Source organism: Manacus candei, unplaced genomic scaffold (assembly GCF_025592945.1).
Source record: "Manacus candei isolate 608988 ecotype Guabito, Panama unplaced genomic scaffold, ASM2559294v1 h1tg000081l, whole genome shotgun sequence".
In the NCBI taxonomy this organism is placed as follows: Eukaryota; Metazoa; Chordata; class Aves; order Passeriformes; family Pipridae; genus Manacus; species Manacus candei.
This window is the reverse complement of record NW_026138129.1, coordinates 1,725,039-1,746,417: the sequence shown is the minus strand read 5'-3', so window position 1 is coordinate 1,746,417 and position 21,379 is coordinate 1,725,039. Positions and strand designations below refer to the sequence as shown.

Below are 21,379 nucleotides of genomic sequence, written 5' to 3'. Positions count from 1 at the left end.
TACTCATACAGATATGTTTTGTTTTGTAAAAAATAAATTAACTGTCAAATAATATTTTTCTAAACAAGTTGGTGAAATTTAAAAAAGAAACCACCAAAAACCCCAATGGACTTATTCGTCATTTTGGAACATTATAAAGTGTGCTGCTTGTATAATTAAAATAAAATAATTTTCAAAAAAAGTCTCAAAGTTTTTCTATAATGGTCTTATTTTTCCTCATTCTTGCTTAAATGAGAAAAATTTCCCTTAAATGAGCATGTGTTTCATTTCAAGAATAAAAGATAGAATACAGAATGTTTTCAAACATTAAATGAGATATAAGATGCCTATTTTCTGTCACTATAATTTTCTTCCAAATGTGTTTCAAAGAAAGAAGTATGAGTAATTGCAGACTTTTACACAGAATAGAAAGCAAAACAGTATAAAATTGCTTGGCAATATAAAAAGCCCCAGGTAATCATCAGTTCCACAAAGAAGTCATCAGCAACTAAGAGTTTAGCCTGTGCAGATCTGTTGGAAGGATGGCAGGGAAGAAAAAGACAGACACCATATATTTGTAGAGAAGCTATCTGTGCATAGAAAGAAGCAGTAGAAGGATTTGAATCCAGCCTTAATTTACACAGATCCCTGGGTGTCCTTCCAAAAATGACCTGAGGCTCCAACCATCAGGGTTTGGCAGATTTGGCCTGGTCCTGGTGCATCTGTGTAAGCACATAGCAGTGTGCCACCGTCACATCGTACCTGGCTCGGGCAGGAAGGGTAAGAGCTGGGTAAGGACTCACTATGGAGAAGGAGATACGTAAGGGCCCTCTTCCTCCTCTGAGCCAGTCTGTGACTGGAGGTGGTTAGACTGCTCTGGGTCAGCAACTTGTGTTAACACATAATAAAACAAATAAAATAAATAAATAAATAGAATAAAACAAATAAACATAAGAGACCAAGGCAGGAAGATGTTTGAAACAGCAGCTCCCCAAATTTCTCATGGTTTGTCATTCCACTAAATAATGTTCATGTTCTGTTTAATATGAAAGCTGACCACTCTTGCCTTCTGCTCTACCAAAGCTGGCTGCCTAGGAGGAGTTGGCTGCAATACCCAGTACTGTTCTGCTGACCAGCTTCTGATCAAGGCAGCAGATAACCAAAAAGTAAACAAGTTTTTGAGTCTACTTTGGCCTCTGTTCTCTGATCATGCTAACCCAGTTCATTACAGATTGTTCTAGGGAACAGAAGGATGTTCTGTCTGCCTCCTTTCTCCCATAAGCAGTTTATGCCATAGGTAAATTTTTTTCCCATCTCTGTTGTTCATTCTCAAGCCTCTTTCTGTCTCCCTCCACATTTCCTCTAGGCCGACCATCTGTCCAAGCAATCCTTCTCTTTTGCATACTGTTGCATTCTATTCCTTCTCTGTCTGTGATCTATAATTAGTTGTTTTCCTGTTTATACACTCCTCTGGAGAGGGGTATTGTTGAATGTGACTCCTCAGGAAGAGAAACAATGCAGTTACAGCACAAATCCTTTCAGAGGAGTATCTGGTATGAGAAGCCATGCAGGATTGGGTAGAATAGAAAATTTTTTCTTGAGATTAATTGGATACAGAGATCTGAATATAAATCCATAAACCCCCTTAGAGCACCTGGATCAAAGCCAAAGAATACCTAAGTAGGGAAAGAAACAAAGGCAAGGAAATATATGCAAACTTTATTTTGACACTGCATTTTTTTCGTCTATAAGATAAAACCCTTTGGGTTTGGAAGCCTTACAATATTTGTGCCTCTTTGCTCAAAGTACCAGGAGCCGCTGAACATGAATCCAAAGTGCATACATGATGAAAGCTCTGGGAAAAGTGTACTTAAAGACTACTGGGGAGTTCAGTGTTGGTTGATCCAGAAACAAAGTGGTTTTAGTGTAGGAGTAGTAAGGATAAAGCTGGTTCTCAAGAAGTTGGCTGCAGTACAACTGAAATCAGGACACATAAGTACACACAAGCTCACCATGGTGGGACAGTAAAGAACACTAATGCAGTGTCCAGAGAGTGTCTGGCCTGAGGGACACTTGTGCAGCAAATAAATAGAGCATTTCCCATCTTCAAGTCTCTTACAAAAATAAGGAGCTTGCAAATGGGCCAAGGATGGAGGAACAAATGGACTGGCTGTGAAATACAACACACATGCACTAACACCAGGAAAGCTTGATAGCACAGGTATTCTCTGTAAGTAAGAGCTATTTATCATTAAGAAATTGAGCCCTTCAGTGGAGAACACAGAAATCTATGATTTGGATCAAAACAAAAACCTGAATTTTGCTTTGGAGTTTTACCCTTATAACTGTGCAGACAGTTTCAATTATCATATAGAGCCTCTTGAAGACCAAAAGGGAAAAGCCTACACCTGTGGGGACAGGCAATATAGAAAAACTGCTCAACCATGAGAACAAAAGGGAAGGAACAAGGTCAGAAATTGTTCAGTCATGCCCTGAAAATCACTTTAAGAGGAGTTTAAACTCTGAAAAGCAGAAAACATTTTTAAAATAAGTTGCACAATGTCAGTTAGGAGGAGAGACTTCCAGGAATTAAAAAAAAGTTAACTTCATAACAATTTCAGTTCAAAAGGAATGTCAGCAGCAAAACCATGAGCTGCTAATCTATTTGGTGACCAGCAGAACTAAACAAACCTCTACTCTGAGTCAATGAGAGGTTGCCTATGGTATTATGAGATCAAACTCTAATCCTCTTAGCATTTTCCACGGAAAAACTGCCATACTATATGTATTTACACTGTTACATGCATTATTCATATTAAATGCCACATACACACACAAAATATGGCTGTAATTACAACATATTCCTTATAAATTGTATAATTTGAATCCTGTTCAGAAACTGTCCTAATAAAGAGCAAAATACCACTAGGCATTATTTGTTTATGTTCCCTTTATTGCAAACAGCAGAACAGACTGTCTGGTAAAAAGATGTGTATAATCTGGTTAGTATAAAACATTTGTTATACATGCCCACACAAGCCCGCTTCTCTCCTGTATGCATTGATGTCACACTTGTAATTCAGAGGCAAAGTGTAAGGAGGTTGTGCAAAACAGGTCAATTTTAACTCTAGGTCGTGGGGCACAGGCTAGTCAGGGCTTGGCTAAGAAATTTAGCAGTTTCACAGTGTCCCCAAGCAGAAATCTTGCTTTGCTCTTTACACATCTTGCAATCATAAGAAAATGGCAAAATTCTGTAGATTGACCCACTTGACTATTCAGCATGCAACTAAGTAATTTGATAGTATATGGTCATATGCAACAGGATTTTGAAGCAATTATTATAATACATTATTTCAAGGAGAACATCAGTAAACACCAACTTGCTTGCTCCAAATATTTCTGCCTGAGGACTCCTTATTGCACTTCCCAAGCCTCTCTTACCAGGCTAAACATCCACTTTTATCTGTAGAAATTAACTATTCATGTCATCAAAGCCAGTATCAGCTAGCAAGATAGGATATTTCAAGCAAACACTGATGTTCTATTATAATTCTGTAACAAGTATTCTTAAACCTTGTGATTTATTGTATTATGATAATTTTTCTGATTAATTCTTAGTTAGCCTACACTTTCTACTAACACCTGTAGGATTTTTAAAGTAATTCTACAGATAAATCAGTCATTTGATGTTAAGTTCTATGAGTTCTTTCTCCTTAAATTATAATAAAACACCTCTCTTTTCCCCTCAGTACAAGGTATTATAAGTATCTCCAAACAAATATCTGTAATATATTTCCACACAAAGATGATCACTAGATTCCAAAGAGAAAAACAGCCAGCATTATACTATGTCGCCTGCCTCTTATAGAGAAAGCATTTCACTAACCATGATAAAATAGCACTTCTTCTGTCTCACCTATTAGATTAGAAGCAGGAATTGCTAAAACAGAAGAGCTAGCTTATTTCATGGTATGGGAAAAACATTAGTAAAAGGCTGCACTATTACGATAAATTATATCATTATTGGGTAGTATAATATTTCAAAGCCCAAATATTTATACAGGTAAATAGATTACTCCACTTGTTTCTGCAATCCAAATACACTTTTCACCAAAAAGAAAAAATCCTATTTTGCTTCCTGGCATTGAAGTATAGTAACTGTTCTGAAAACAGTGGGGTCATGAATTCCCATTTCTTATCAAGCCGTCCCCCTCTCTCCCACCATCTCGCTTGGTTTATTCAGTGGTTAAGGAGTATGCTTCCACTCTTGTTTTCCCTTTTCCTTAATTTTGTAGCAGTGGTGTACCCTTGTCTAGACTCCTATTTTCACAAACCTTACAGGAACATTGTCTTCGAGAGCACTATTCTTCTGCCTATCTCTGTTGAATTTGTCAATGCTTTCAAAGCAAAGAGCCTGAATGGGGTGTGGGAGCATGTATAAAGCCTCACTTTTTTAGGCAACTAGGCTAAAAATGAATTCAAATCAACAATTCTGTTTTTCAGTAAATTTCCTGTGTTCACACACAGATAACCCCCTTCAGATGACTGCATGACAGACACACAGCACATTGACACATCACCATTTCAGAAAAGTAAAGGAAAACCAGTGTAAGAATCTGACATTTTGGTTTGCACACAAGAGAACCATCCACTGCTGGCTGGGAAACTCAACAATCAACTGAGATTCACTTAGCTTGTTTTATTTAATGAATATGCCTTGAAGATTTTTTAGTTTAGGAGGAAAGAACAAGACACTGTCTAAGATCTGGTCAGGCAAGAGTTAAAATTACACTGAGGAAAACTGAGATTCACAATTTAACAATCTCAATATATTATAGAGGCCAAATATCTAGAATATTGTGATTTCAGATCCAGATTTGTTGCCATCCTACACTTTAATCTCCCACACAATCAAATTTAGCCTTCTAGGTTCTCAGGCCTGGCCAGGAGACAGTTCTCTTTTAGATGTTCAGTTATGAGGACACCGGTTTTATGCTAGCCTGAAAGTTGGTAATAATTTAAGATGCACTTAAACATTAAACTACAACATTATTTTTGGCGTAGTCCTTGCTGGCAACTCAAGGCCACCAACAAGAAGACAGACAGAAGCAAAGGAAGTTTACCTAGAGCAGGTTGCTAATGCATTCTGCTACGTCTTGAATGTTGGCAATGAGGAAGGAATACTGTTCTATCAACAACAACGATGCCAGTCTGGTACCGTGTTAAGTTCACAACAAAAGCAAAACAAGTTGTCTTTTGATTCAGATCTCATTACAATTCCAGGGAGGAAAAAAAAAGCAATTTAATTTGCTTTTCATTTGCTTTGAACTGTGTAGGTTTGCACCAGTTTAGGCTTTGCATGATATAGTCAAAAGAAGTAGCCCTTAACTACAAGAGTGAGGTGCTTTGAATGGAAGATCTTTTTATCATAAATGACTAAATTAATGCAGGCTAGTTTGCAATTTGTCAGGAAAATTCCAAGATGAACAACTACACAAGTTTACTCCTTCCAGCAAGTTAAAATGGATGATGACTGTGCAGAAACCATAAAAAGCCATGAGGCTTTGTGTGACTTCACACATCTGAAATGACAATGGACCAAAATCAGCAGCTCATTTTCGCTTTGAGGCTTTTTCCTTAAGATTCAAAAGAAAACCCAGAGGGTGAAAACACACAGACAAAACAGGAACAAAAGTTGTTATGCAACACAAAATGTTAACACTGATATCTTTATTTCACTATTTTCTAAGATACTGTAGATGCCATAGTAACCGTGCCTTAAAATCAGAGTAGAGGTGCTGTGAAAACAGTGCTATATAAAGCTAAAATCCCAGACAGACATTCGTGCTCAGTTGGAAGCAGAACTGAGTCATAGATATGAAACCCTCAACAATACACTCCAGAGCCTGTGATGCAAGGGGACTCCCTTGGAGTTTTGGCTGCTGCTCTCCCTGAAAGAGAAAGGATCACGAGACATTTAAACTACAGAAAGCCAGAATGCAGAGCCATTAGAAGAGAAATAGGCAAGGACTACAGTATATGAAGTGGGGATATTTCTGGGAGTAAGTACTGCATTTGGGATTTATTCTGGAGGTATCTGACCATTCCCCAGCCTCGGATGTATCTCCTCTGAATCAGCACTTCCTCAAACAAAGCTTTGTTTTTACTGATGACTCCCCAGTTAGCTCAGTAAAGTGAGGGTGGAAAGTACTAAAACAGAGGCAGTACAAGAAAAGCAAAAACATGTGATTCCCATTGTTTGAGTCTAAAGCATAAAACAAAAAAGCTGATTCAGATGAATGATAGGGTGAGAGAGAAGGAAAAAGCAAGACTGTTACCTTACAAGGGAAACGTGAGAAGGCAAAGTGAGTTTCAGTAGACACCAGGAGTCAAGAGCCTGGTCTCAAGGGCACAGTTTCTATGTGTGCAGAGCTCAGCATTTCCGTGGTCCAGCTGTGTGATTCTACACCGTTGCACAGCACATTCAAATCTTCAACCTTCATTTACAAGAGGAAAGAAATGCCTGAAGACAAGAGTAAAGAATCATATCCCAGGAGGACAAAACGACTTAATTTCTTCTCTCAGTAACTGGAAAATGGGGAGTGGATGTGCCTCCCTGAAGAGATGATACAAAATCCCAGACAGCAACAGTTCTCTGATCACCAGAAAGATAAATGAGTCTTTGAAGACCTTAGTGGTACTCCATGGAGAGAACTCTGTTCTTATTTCTGTCTCAGTCCCGTGAATTTCACACCAGCAAAAGGATTTAAAAAGCTAGAGTAAAAGGGTAAACTTTCTCTTGGTTGTGGTGCATAAATGGTTTTTAAGTCCCCACTTCCCTGGGGATAGGTTATAATTGCCATGGTTGTGCATGTGGTTAACAACAAGGAGGATCAGATGAGCACAAAAGCTGAGGAAGAGAAAAAACCCTTAACTGATCGATAGAAGAACAAGTTGTCAAGAGTGGAGGCAAGATCTATTTTTCATAAATAAGGCTCTTAAAAAAGCTCTAGCTTTGAAATGATCCAGACTGTCTGCATTAGAAAAGATTACATTTTTATTTCACTCCTTTGACATGTTTTATGAGAAAGATGGAACTATTAAGTCAAAAACTTAAGACTTTCCTTACAGCTCCAAGGAAACAGCTCCTCCCGTAACATCAAATGTCTGCCTATTACAGCATTTCTTTCAATACAAACATTACATGAATTAATTTTATGGCTTCTTTTATAAACCTGTTACAGAGGTAGAAAACACTTTTAAACCAAGCAAGTGAAAAACTGGTAGTTAGCACTATTCCCATAATTATCTTTGACTAAGCAAATAATATGATTATAGGTAACTTACACCCTTTTATAGCAGAATACTCATTTTCAAGAGTAAACTGGTATGTAAACTTTATCCTGATGCGTGGAGAAAATATTTTCAAAAAGGCAATTGGGATAAAATGTTTATCTTTTGGCAGATAATCAGTACAGGTAGTCTATCTCTTGCACATGACAGTCCTCAGAACCATTAATGATATTCCTTCCAATGTCTCACATGGGTTTTCCTGTCAGGGAAAAATGAAAAATTTGTTTGCTAGAATACCTAATCCCTGTTGCTGAGAAGACTTTCAGAAATTCATTTCATATTAGCAGATAAAAGATACCATTAGGCCTTTTTTTTTCCAGCACATGATCTTTCAGAGATAAGTAAATACAGACTGAATTTCTTTGCTGTGCAAGAAGGGATGCTACAGCATTGATGGCATCAACAGCAAGGGGAAGGGAAAAGAAAACATCTGGATGTTGCTGTAATTGTACTTGTGGAACAGAGGAAAGCAGGTGAATAAATATTATCTACACTCACTTTGCAGACAGAGTAAATTCTGCAGCCCATCATCCTTATCCACTTTGCCGCTTGGTATATTATGATGTGACAGTACCTGTTCCACAAAAATATGAAAAGAAGAAGCAGGAGTACTTGAAGTGTGCTTTTAGTATGGATTCTTCAAATGCATAAAAACTTGAAATCACAGGGGAAAAAACAAATCTCAACAAAAGATCATGGGAAACTGGTTTGTCTCCAGCTCTGATAACACGGGTAGGGTTTTTTGTCTTGTATAACTACTCAGTTAACATGGTGCAACTGCCTTTTTTTCAGACCAGAGAAAATGCCTCCAAAGTGCTCACCCTTAAGACATAATGGCTCGAGTTAGCCACCAACTAAGGATAATGTACATTAAAAGTCTTTCAAGGAGAAGGTAAAGTCTCCCCTCAATGCCCCCCAGCTTAGTTTGATCCAACTTCCTGCTCTGCAAGATTTTTGGCTTACAATTGCTAAAACTTCACCATGGGCAAAGGAGGCTTAAATAATGAAAATGGCACAGTATTATTACCTCTGACTGGCAGGCAGAGGACAACTTCACAGTGCTGGAGAGACTGAGACTGAGTAGTTGATGTCTACTTCAGTGGGGGCTTTGCTGCCCTTGCACCACACAGCATTTTTTTCTGTATGGATTCACATAACACACTTTCACCCAGTTCTTGAGTGAGCCTAAACCCATGGTCCTCCTTTATAAGGAGAAGTTGAAGAGGTGTTGACAGACTGCAAAAGTAAGAGCTCAGATTAACTACCACACTTTCCTTTCCTCCTATTATGCCTATTTCACTGGTTGCCACCTACAAACAAGGTAACTTCCAAGGGTATGAGAATCTGGAAAACAGGAACAGATACATCATCTTCTCCACTCTTTCAAATTTAGGCACTGCAATGTGCTTGAAATCAGCCACAAAATGCCAACACATAAAAACCATTCACATTTTGAAAATGTCTTGGTTCAGCTATCTTGATAGTATTGATTTAATGAAACATTAAGGAGCTTTTTTTTGGAAGAAAAATTAGTGATTTTACTTGTCAGAAAAAAATTTCAATTTTTACAACATAATTAAATGTTATTAAAAAACTTCTTGTACTATTTAACATCTGCACAAATTTAGTAATCAAAAAATTCAAATCCAGTGATACAAAATGGCCTTGAACTCTGTCACACCAATAATCTAATATAAAGCCTTGCTTTCCAGTTATAATTTAGTAGTAATTGCAATGCATAACTATACAGGAATAAAGTAGATACTGTGCAGACTAGCAGCAGATCCAGCAGGGTTTCAGATATTTAGAGAGATGGTTTTAAAATTAAGGCCATTACAATGTTTAATTGCTGTCCCAGGCATTTTCTAGTCAAAGAGATTGTATCATACAGGAAAGACTGGCATGGAGATCTGCTGATGCAGAAGTTAAAGACAAAAATATCTGTCAGAGTCATAGAACCTGTCCACTAGTTGCTCTCAACGTGAAAGTGGAGAAAACAAAGTTAAAATGCTGCAGGATTTTCTCTGTTACTCACTAGAAAAAACACAGAAATTTCTACTAAAAAAAAAACACTTTTCCCCCCAACCAAATGTGGTGATGCCAGGTGCCCTCCAAAGCCTCTCTCTCACTCTCCTCCTCAGGTGGACAGTGGAGAAAAAGATGGAAGAAATCCTAATGGGTCAAGATAAAGGCAGTTTAATATAAGCAAAAGCAAAGAACAACAAAAGATATACTATCTAATTCCATCAGCAGGCATTGTCCATCCACTTCCTGTGAAGTAAGGCTTCAGTATGTGCAGTGGTTGCTCCAGAATACCACCAACATAACAACATATACTCCCCCACCTCCTCCTTCCTTTTAACTTTTATATCTGAGCAGATGTCATATGGTATGAAATACTCATTTGGTCATTTTGGGTCAGCTGTCCTGGCTATGTCTCCTCCCAAGATCTTGCCCACCCCCAGACTACTGGTGTGTTTGGGGAATACCGGGGAGACAGCCTTGGTGCTGTGTGAGTACTGCTCAGCAACACTGACTTCTGGGACAGTAGGGACAAATGCCAAGGGCACATCCTCTTTCTCCAGAGCATTACCACCCCAAAAAATGCTCAATCCCAAAACACATTCTACAATACATAGATCTTTCAAACCTTTAGGTTTGAACTTTTCCAAATGTTTTGAGCATTTTTCAACCATTCTCACCACCACCTAACTCATTCACTCTTTATGGCACATAGCATCCTGTGCCATAGTGCTAGCTGAAGGTATTACTGGATTTCTTCTCCCCTAGGGACATGGTAAAGCTTTGAGACTGGAATACATATTTGTGTTAATACATATATGGAGATGTCAAAGGCTCAATCTTATAAATATTGATAGATAACACTCACAAATTCAGCACTGAGTTAAGCTTTCTTTGCAGTTTTTAAGGCCGACCTCTAATATTCCTCTTGAACAGATGTAATTTTTTATTATGCTTAAATATTATTTCCCTATTTGTAGTAGAAATAGCATCCTGTATTAAACTGGTTTTTAAGCTAAATTTTTGTACAAACTCTAAAAAAGTCTAATCATACTAGTTTTCTCCTTGTTGAGTTCTACAGAACTTAGAAAAAAGGCACAACATAAAATCCCAGACTCTGAACGTATATACACATGGATAAACCATATTACACATGTTTACAGAAAGCAAGAAAAAAAATTTCTTTTCCTGCCTACCATCAAACTCAGCTCACCACCACTTTTTATTCATAATGTGTAGCATGAATTGACAAAACCCAGTATTCAAATATCTCTAAAGAAGCCCTATGTTGCAGCACTGAGCTGATATTTTCCTGTTAGACATCACAAGAGGGTACCACAAAACTGTCTTGAGGGTAGTACTTCTGCGAGCAAGCAAGACTGGGTAGCTTTCGTTGTTTAACAACAGAGGAAGGTAATTTTATAGACAAAACCCACACACTCAGTTCCCCTCCTTGCAAAACCTTCAGTTTGTTTGTAACAACTACTCAAAGGAGAACTATTTACGACCTTCTGCCAGTCATACACCGGTTCAGATTTGGCCCTGCAGGAAAGAGCATGACACTCTTTAATTACATCTGGAGTTTATATGAGTTCATGTGTTAAGGTTTAATAAGTTAACTGGCATTTTTCCAATTATTATTATCATTTACCATCTGAAAGCACATTGGTAAGCTATATCTTCTCTTCTTGCCTGTGCACTGCTATACAATGCTTAATAATATCCCTACAATACGAGGAAAAGGGTTTTTTCATTAGGAACATCACAATTTTGTCTTCTGTACTTTATATGGTTCACACTTTCAGTATCCTTGAACTCCTGGCTTTCAGCTAGAAGAGAGCTCTAAGTTCTCCCGCACCCCACAGTAAATGCAGCTCTGCTGCAACACTGATACATTTCAAATACAGTACAGCTCAAAGTAGTGAGAGAGACTGCACAGCTAAAGGATGACTGCTCCATTCAAAGTCTTCCAAAGCCATGCTGTGGGCACTCTACCATCATCCATGCACCCAGTGAGGGAACACGCATCCCAAACTATGTGCCTGGAAGGCATTTCCCTATGTGTGAATTGTAGCTGCCATGCAAGGACCTTGAATACATGTATCACTTGCTTCATTACACATCCTCAGTCAGAGAGCTATTTTCAAGGCAGATGTAGTGATCCAATCATTCTTTTCCATTTCCTGTGACTTTGTTCTCCAGGAAGCAAAACTGTACTCTGTAAGAGCTGATGGCATACACAGAGAGTGTGTCCTGTGTGTAGAACTAACCACTCTGTAGTTCTTTGAGTCTTTAACAGCAAACACTTTTACTGAATCCTTGCTGAACTGGGACAGTAAGTCTTGTTAATTGAACAAAGGAAATGACTAGCAAATATTTAGATGAAAAGTATTTGTTTTTTAGGTAACTGGCAAATCAACATAAGGAGAGTTTTTGTTCTGATTTCTATCTTACTTTAGAAATATTTCCAGTTACCCGTGAGAACACAAATGCAGAAAGCAACACAAAAGGAGCCCTCTCCTGAGACCAGTAGAAAAGTGCATGAATCAAATGCTATTGATAACAAAAATAGGTGCAGAAGAACTAAGCCCTCTGAGAAAAGACTTTTTATGCCACAGGGTCAGACAAGATATAATGTTAGGAGTTAAAACCTAGAATAAAATTATACATTTGCCTCTTGTATAAAACTACATTACTCCAAATAACTGTTAGGTGGGGACGCAGATGCCCACAGGTTCCAAGCAGTCCACCAGGTTCAGCTCTTCTTTTCCTGTACACCCCCACACAAATGCTCCAGGCACAGGGAACCTGGCTCACAGACAGAGTGGAGAGGCTTGTGATCAGGATCAAACATCTGTTCACCATATCACTGCATCACACAAGGTATGCATGTGCTTGTCCTATCACCTGATAAGAGATGATCCATCCCACAACCAAATGAAGACCTCTTCTGTTATATTATGATCCCAGGCCCCTGCTCTATGCCCAAACATCCATGTACCCTGGCTATGTGACCAGAGCCTGTATTTAATTAAGTGATGTATGTCAGCATTGATTTGACATCAGAGCCCATGGATCAAGTCTGTCAGCTCTGGTCTGGACGCCAAATACCATCAGATCAGGGCATCATGCAGACATTTAGATGGTGGAAATGGAGCATAAAATGACAATTTGGATTGGTCTTTGACAGGGTAGGGGCCTTTGAAATATAAGTGATTTTTAAAAGGGACGATTTGCATCCAAAAAAAAGAAGAGATTCTACCTAACAATGTTGCTGTGACTAGCTCAAGGTCTTGTTCCTGGAAGTCCCTAATTTGCAGAAAGGAGGTAAGACATTTTTCCTATCCTACAGAAAGACTGAGGAAAGGGACCTGAAAACCTTTCAAATGCACACAAATCCTGCTGCAAAGAAAAGGAAACAGTCTCTTTTTCACAGTTACAGTGGGGAGGACAAGAAGACGCAGGCTTAAACTGTTGTAGGAAAAACTTGTGTTAGACATTAGAAAAACTCTCAAATGCTAAGGATGATGTTGCAAAATATACCACCTATGGAGGTTATGGGCATTCATGACTGGAGGCTTTGAATAATAGGTTAAAAAAACATCTTTGGTGGAACAGTTTAGATATAGCTGACACTGCCTAAGGAGGAAGAAGAGGGAGTCCAGTAAAATTTTTTAAATGCCCCCAGCCCAAATTTTCTATGATTTTCCTGTGGACAAGTTATCCCTATATCTACCTGCTTAATTTTCCCTTTCTGTAGCTCAGCAGTTAATTTGATCTTGTGGAAAGGAGCACATAGCAACCCTAAGGCACAAGAGACTTTATCTGGGATAAAGTCATAAGTAGTTGGGGAATTGGGGAGCACTTTCTTTATTACAAATGTGTACACATATGATTACATTCTCTTACCTCCAAAGCCAATGTAAATAGGTAGAACAGTATCAAAGGACTTGAGTATCCATCATAATTTTCATTTTGCAAATGGGAAATGCAAAGCACAAAGGTCTGAACCATCTGTAATGACACAGCAAGTTGTCAAAATGAGCCTGAAAAATGGATTTCCTGGCTCCTCAAGTGACCTATCTGATGGACTACACACTCCTCCTGCTCTTGCTTGCTCTCCCTGCCTTGCCTCCCTTCCCCCAGCAAGCCGTACAAGAATCGCAGCATTTCCTCATAAAAGTCTTGCCTGCAGCTGGGGGAAGTGAGACACTACAATAGTGTCGGTAGCCTGCTGTAACAAGAATACACATCACAAAGATGATCATTACCACAGGGAAAAAAAATAACAACTAATGGATTTGCACCTTGCAGAGCCATTCTTAGGCTGTTAATCCCCATCTCCTTTCTTTAACTTGCCTTTTTCTGGCTAACCTTTTACAGAAAGACTCTATTCCTCTACCAAGTGATAAACTATAAAAATACAAAAGAGAAGACAGAATAAATGACATATTACTGATAAAGAACAGAATTGTTCTTTATACAAGTGCAGAAGAATTCACAAGCCTTTGCAAGCGAAGTGTTACTCCAGTCCACTGTGCAAAAGGAGCAGCCTAGCTCAGCATTTGCAGGCAACGTTCCTAAGGCTGTAACTTTAGCTTGTAGGAAATCAGAATCAGAGCCTAAGATTCACAGCAAAGTATTATAAAAGCCAGTGCCAGTCCTTCTGCACTACTCCTCACCAGTCTGCACAGGCTTGCTTCCATTTTCTTTGTGAGAGTGGTGGAACCAAAGGAAGACCCACACTTGAATCATCCACAGGAGGTCCTGCCTCTCACAACTGACTATGCTGAGACACACCAGGCTCCAGATTAATTTTGCATTGATTTGCAGAAACTCTGCTAGGCTCTATGCCCCATATATAGATCAAACATAATTTGGATTCATCATTACCAATAAGACTAAACAAGAATTAAAAGAAAGAAATTAAAGAATAAGAGTAATGAATTAAAAATACATCAGGAATGCAAAAAACAGAAACATCTCCCGAAAGAATAAAAGGCAATGTTTTAATTGGTAACTTCCAAAAAACCAAACCAAAACAAAAAATCCCCAACAAAACCAAAAAACCCCCACTCCTGTGTCACTGGAATAAATATAATCAAATTCTTTACATGCTTAGGTATTTCCTAGCTTGTTCAAATGGCGTATTTAATTTTTGATTTATAAATCAAGGGATATTGCTCTCTGCCATAAGATACATTCCACTGGGTCTCAAAGTCTTTAGCAGATTCACACTGTGCGTACTTTCTCCTGATGGTTTCACATTCATGTTCATCAACACTCAGCTTAAGAACCATAAACAAAGCCCTTTCTCAGATGCACACATGCAGTTCCCATTGACTTTGCTGGATTTTCAGCTGACTTCAATCAGAACTCTGCACATGCAGAATGGCAAATCTTGGCTCTGCACATTTAATAAAATTACATCACTAGATACCTTATAAATGAAGGACAATGAAGGCCATACTGAAAAATAATATAAATTGAAAACCCAAAACTGTAGCCAAATAAGTTCAAATTTCAGCTAGGTTTTCCCAGAACAATAAAAAGGGTGCACATTTTAGGCAAGATGAAATGAAACACCTGTAATATTTGATTTACCAGAGTGTGCCCTGCCTCTTTTAGCAGGACAAAACGTGAAAGCCAGCTATCTACATAGGCAATGACCTTATTGTTTCAGGTATAGCAATGATATTGGCATGTGAAACAATAAAGGTCAAGTTACAAGCTGTGATTTGCTAAGTCATTATCTGCCTCTGTATCCATGCTCCATGAGCTATGAAGCTCATTGCAAGTCAATTTAAAGTGTAGAACACCACAGCAGAAAAAGTAATTAATCTTCATATTAATAACTAATATTATTTTTTAATCTATTCTAATAGTGGTATTTTAAAGATACTAGGAGTATCGATCTTAAACCCTTCAACCCTCTTTCCCACCTGGTCAAAAGAACACTGTAACAAAAATCCTACACAACTCAGGAAAAACAGTTCCCTTCCAAATTTCAAATGACATTTTGCAGCACAATTTCTGCCAGGTACATTAGGTAATAAACACTACGCAAAGCAACAGCAGGTGTGTTTTCTCCAAATTTCTTCCCTTTATTTTACTTTTACTCATTCCATGATCTAATAAACTGTATCTTTTTACTGCATCTTTAAAAATATCTACCTATTAGGATGAAGAATATTCTGACTTCTAAAAATCCAGCTACCAACAGGCTTCCTTACACTTTCTGTTTGTCTGACAAGCACTTGTTAGCCTGCAATTACAAGTTTATACGCAGAAGTACTCAGGGATGGAAACCACAGAGGGGGGCTTGATGTTCATGTATAGTTTTCCCCCCCTCTAAGCAGGAACATCTCTGATGATTTTCACACTTAAATAGGAGAACAGATTTTATGAATCATTTTTTCTTCCTAGTTGGAACAACCCTTATTCCCAATTGCATTAGAATACTGAGTCACTTTGCATCAAGTTGGTCATTACTGGCAAGCCAAGGGAGAGAGGAGGAAAGTGGACAAAATGCTCTGAAGCTACATGTGTGATAGGAAATGTATCAGGCTGCTTCTTGAAACAAATTATTTAAAATCACAGAAAAAAATCACCGCAATAAAACTCACAGAAGGAAAAACTATTTCATAATTATTGAAAACGTCCAGCAAACTAATACTGATGATCAAAGAGACTGTAAAGACTTTTTCTTTCCCCTCTTTTCTTTTAATGAAACAAGGTCTAGCCTGATACAAATGCTGAGTCGTACTGGTCATCCATGCTAGATTATCCACTAAGTTAAATAATTAATGTGGTAGAATCTGTTTCTCCCAAACTATGGCACTTTCAAATGAATAGTTATGAGATTTGGTGGGGCTCTGCTCTCTGCAAATCACCTCCCCTCCTAACATCCCATCCTGACGCTGACAGCCTGTGAAGACACTCATTTGGCTCAGGACTCCTTCATGTAACTCCAGGTTTACTTTCTGTTGTCTCTGGTGGAGCACGAGTTTAGAGAATTTAGTGTGTTACAAAGAACATTCATTCTAGCTTAAACTTTCCAACAAGGACAGGGCTGGTGCGAGGAGGGAGCTACTAGTTTATTTTAAATGCATAGCATGGCTATTTGATGATGTAAATAAAAGTAGATACCTTATACAATCGTTTTTCAAGAAAGTTGATTTTAAAGGGGTAAGAAAGAAAGGAAAAAAACCCAAAACAACACACAGGCCAAAGACTCTGCTTTTCTGCATGTCCTGTTTAAGCAATGACATATGAAGAACTTTACGTTCAAACAATTACCTGGTGCTTTAAATAGGACACTAAGGCAATAACATTTTAAAATGTATTCACACAGCCTAAAACTAATCCTACTCCCGGGAATACCAGTGCAAATCAGAGTAACTTCTCAGAGGTCAACTGAAGTACACCAGCATAAAATAAATGTGAGACAGAAGAGAATCAGGCCCCATCTACCTCTATTTTAATGCAGAGGTTGCAGATCATCTGCAATGATAAAGTGAACAACATAAATATAACTGACATCTATTCAATTGATCTCACATCCTGCCGACTATTCACAGCTCCAAATATAGGGCTGAAGAACAATGGTTCGAGGAAGAGAGGCAGAAACCCCGGTTCTAACCAGTTCACACATTCCAATTTGCTAATACCTCTGACTTGAATTGCCTTCATCTCCCCACACGGCTAAATCCTTATAGATTTGACATTGTGTCCCCCCCACACCTCCCGAAGAACAATTTCTCCTACAACAAAATAAATTATACAGTGCTGCAAGAGATGCACAGGAGAGAAGATAAATGCAAAAAATATGTGCAAACAGGAAAACCTACAAACAAGCAAGAAAATTCCGATCTAACATACCACATATATACATAAGGCACCAGCAAATGAATTAATTATTTGGAAATCTAGCACTAAGAATGGCATATGTGCAGGGGAAGACTAAAATATGAGGCTATTTCAAAGTATGGTGTCATTTGTGCTAATTTAAGTGGATCTGTAATTATTTCCTACAACTTCATGATGTCCTGAACCAGCTTCCCCCTCCCCTGCAAGGCTGATAAAAGGATCCTTGGCAACACACTAAATGTATCATTCAGTGTATTGAATACTATCGAGAAAAAGCACTGAATTACACTGAAACAAAGAACATTAGGTGCGAATATCACCACCTCCAGGAAAAGAGCACCTTTACCTACTTATCACATCAGTAAACGCAGGCATTCTTATACCTCTGTTACCTGCATCTAATGGTATTTGCTATATTTCACAAAGTTAAGGTGAATTTTACCTCAAATCTACTTAAGCTCGAGCTCTTTGACCGAGACTTCTTGCGGAGATAGACTGAGAAGAACCGACGCACTGTGAACTTCTTCATATTCATGTCCATTGCCCTGTCCCAGCTGCGGCGCGGAGCACGAAGGAGCCGCGGCGCCGGCGGCGAAAGCTAGCGCATCCCGATTGCCCCCTATTTATATCCACAGGCAGGAGATCCTCCGAAGCGTCTGTTTCTGCTCATCAAGCCAGGCACAGCGAGACCTGCAAGAGGTACGCTGCCGGAGCCATGGGAGCCCAGAGCCAGATGCTTGCTGTTCGGAGCATAAAAGCCTTATACTCCCTTCTCGCTTCCCTCTGTTTACATTTCGGTACGGCGAGCCCAACTCTCTCCCCGCTGCCTCTCCCCGTTGCCTTAGGTCTTACTACGCCCAATCAGGCTCTGCTCTGGTTGCACGCAGAATCAGCGCCGGCAGATGACAGCTCCTGCGTCCCAGGCGTAGCAGGTTTGAGACAAATACTAGATGTGTCTATTGCTTTTGCACTCCCTCTCCTCTCAGTCAGGCTCTTTCAATTTCCTGCTTTCTGAATCACATGGGGAATAGGCACATGCTGCACTTCTGTTTTTAGCTCAGAATTCAGACGCTGCTATAATTACTGAGGGCTGTGGTGGTCAGATCCGAGAAGAAATCAGCTCCCTCGTGAGAGTCGCTCCTGGAAGAAAGCTGAAAGTCGTAGTGCCCCCACTGCCAGAGAAGAAGAGTCTGAACCTACTTTTATAATGGGGAGTATGCAAAATAACACTGCGCCCCCACCCCAACCCCAACCCCCCAAAACTGAAAAGCTTAACATCCTGTTCACAATCACCCACCTGCTTTACATTGAAATACCTAACGCTGGCACAGCTCTGAAAATAGAAGCACAATCTAAATGGTAAATATTACTATTCTTATTGTACTACAGCAGGGAGCTACAGCCCTTCTAGGAGTTTAAATATGTACAGTTATTTACAGGCTGTAATTATGAGCTGCTAACTATACTGGCAAGCATGCAGACTTACAGCTGCACCCCCACATACCCTCAATGAAATCACATTTTTCAGCTTGTCTTCAAAAACTAATAAATCTCACTGTAATACAGAGACCAAAGAGCTTTCTCTGCCTGCTGTGCACAGCTCAGACTCCTTGTCCATGGCAGTCTTTCCTTTCTGACCACTAAGGAGCACCCAGACACGCCTTTCTTCCATAACCTCATATGGAAAGGGAATTACTCTGATGACTTATTAATGACTCAGATAAATAAGCCCAAGGAGAGCTGACACCACTACAGCATGAGAAGACACTCGGAGGTTAAATGACAATACCACGACAGTCCATCTGCTCTAAAAGAGAGATGCATTTTGCTTTAATTGCATGTTTGGTCTCTGCTATAAACTACCTTTGTTGGTAATGCCTGTCACTACCTGCTTTGTTCACAGGTTCTCTGTCCCACTCTTCTGTAAAAAGCTCACCATAGTCTATATGTACCCAGAAAAGTATCAATAAATAAATAAATAAATTGGCATTTATGGTTTCATTAAAACTCTGTCTACTCTGTGATTCTAGAAGCCTTTTGCCATTACAGTTGTGTTGTTTCCCAGCTAAAAATCCTGGAGCAGAGGCAACTGTCTCAAGAAAAAACTCAGGTATCTATAGGTACACCAAAACCCTTTCCAGAAGCAAAACAATAATTAGTTGGTCAATGACAAAATTATTTGCTGATGCAGCCTCTCTAGTCAAGTTTTGTGTCTCCTCACAACCCTGCTGCAGTAAAATCTGCAGTGGCACAAAGGCCTCAGGCACTCACCTGATTACCTGACCTCCTCTCACCTGTTCTGCCACACCACACAGCTGCTGCTGCTACTTCTTCTGTTCTGCCCTTTGCTTGCCAAAGAGGTGTCCTGACATGGGCTGGACCAGGCTTTGTGCTGGCAAAGGCTTTTGGCAGCCTCACACATTCCTACCTGTGTAAGCCACTGGAGTTTTAAAAAGCCATCAGACAAGTTCAGGGTAGGTCCCTGAAACCTTCCCATCACAGGCATATCCCTGGACACTGACATCTTTATTAATGCAGAGTGGTGATTTCCCAGCTTTGAATGCATAGTGCTGTGTGTAATAATAAGCAGTATGTGAGTGCCTGTTATCATTTAGACCAGTAGATATATCACAACCTTCCTAACCCGTTACATACATAGTGATATCACATACAAGGACGTGCAGTCACCATTAAATGTACCTGTGCTGTAATAAACTTCCAAGAAAATTACACAGGCTATGACTTAATGCCTAACTATCAGGTACACTTATTACATTCAGAATTTTGTTCTTGACCACAAAAATAATTTTAAAAAATGAGCTACAATGTACTGACAATTAATTATAAATGTCAGAGCAAAAACTAGTCTTGGATGCTAAAAGTTAGACTCTAACATGGAGAGCATGCCTAGGCTAGGAAGTAACTCTCTCACACCCCTGCCAAGCCTCAGGCATGGAAATAGGCATGATCTTGCTTTCTTACTCCTCTTTCAGATAGGTGATTAGGGATTAAATACAGAAGGACAACCAACCACCAGTGCCAGGACATTGCTCCTCACCTACTGGGCAGCAGAGATATTGCAGATTATCTTTCAAGTGCAAAAAGCAAAAGCAACTGAGATGCAAAAATGTACATAAAAAAAGAGCACAAATACAGAAATAAGACAAAATACATATGCATGTAATACTAGCATATGGATAGGGATAAATATATGAAGAGCAAATTCTACTACAGTTCCATTCAGATTGCATGCTTCAAGACATTGAACTTAACTTTGCTTCAGAAAAACAAATAAGAGACTTCAAAAACATTATCTCAAACTTTCACATAGTCAGACAATATCCACTTCTCACAATGATTCTAATAAAAAGGAGCAAACCAAAAAAATAGATTAAATTGGAACAAACATCATTATATTTATAAACATACAACTGTCAGATTGACCTATGACGTTAAAAATTAATTGCACTTAGAAATTCATGTTTGTAAATTATTTCTCATCTCCCCTCTGAGCAACTTTAACTGCTGAGAAACTTGATAAAAAAAGAAAATCACCAAATGTCTCTGTTTAAGATAAGAATAAACAATAAAAATGGTGGAGTGTACATATGGCACAGTATTACACCAATATTACACAGTATTACACCAGTAATACTGATCTGTTTTCTGAAAGATACTTGTTAAAACTAGAATCGTATTTGCTGGGACACACACAAAAAAATAAATACAATACCATGGCCGCCCCTCCTCCCAGTGAGCTTAATAGCAAAATAAAGTTTACTTCAACTGGAAAAAGGCTTAAAAACACCCAAAAATCCAAAAGCCTGTAGCTGGGATTCAAGCCAAACTCTCCAACTGAAACCACTTGAAATTAGGTATTACATAGTCTGGGTTGAAATTTTTAAAAGATAAATGGAGAATTCCCCATCAATATCTAATGAAAGCCAAAGGTCCTTTCTTCATGTGTACAGATGGACCGTACCAAGAGCAGTAACAGACTGAAGGACCCAGACTTAGAAAATTAACATGGGCCAGTGAAACAGCCTGCACAGAACCCAAGCAAGAAGGCTGACAGTAGCCAATGCCAGATGAGTCATCAATTTCTAAATGACGGAACATGCAAATCCAAGACATCTACCACAAATTCGATGATATA

General features: G+C 39.0%; 1 protein-coding gene across 8 annotated transcripts in view; it reads right to left on the bottom strand.

Annotated features, from left to right (window-relative positions):
* Positions 1 to 21,379, bottom strand: part of RPS6KA2 (ribosomal protein S6 kinase A2) — a 286,036-nt gene that overhangs the window by 155,853 nt on the left and 108,804 nt on the right. For 3 of the 8 annotated variants that reach the window (XM_051811149.1, XM_051811148.1, XM_051811147.1), the window contains one exon: positions 11,006 to 11,079. The exons of 4 other annotated variants lie outside the window; for them this stretch is intronic. In XM_051811149.1, coding sequence (XP_051667109.1) covers positions 11,006 to 11,020 — 15 coding nt within the window. In that variant the 5' untranslated portion in view covers positions 11,021 to 11,079. Of the gene's footprint in view, positions 1 to 11,005; positions 11,080 to 17,665; positions 18,191 to 21,379 lie in introns of those variants that run through there. One more of the 8 variants, XM_051811145.1, reaches the window with a different exon arrangement.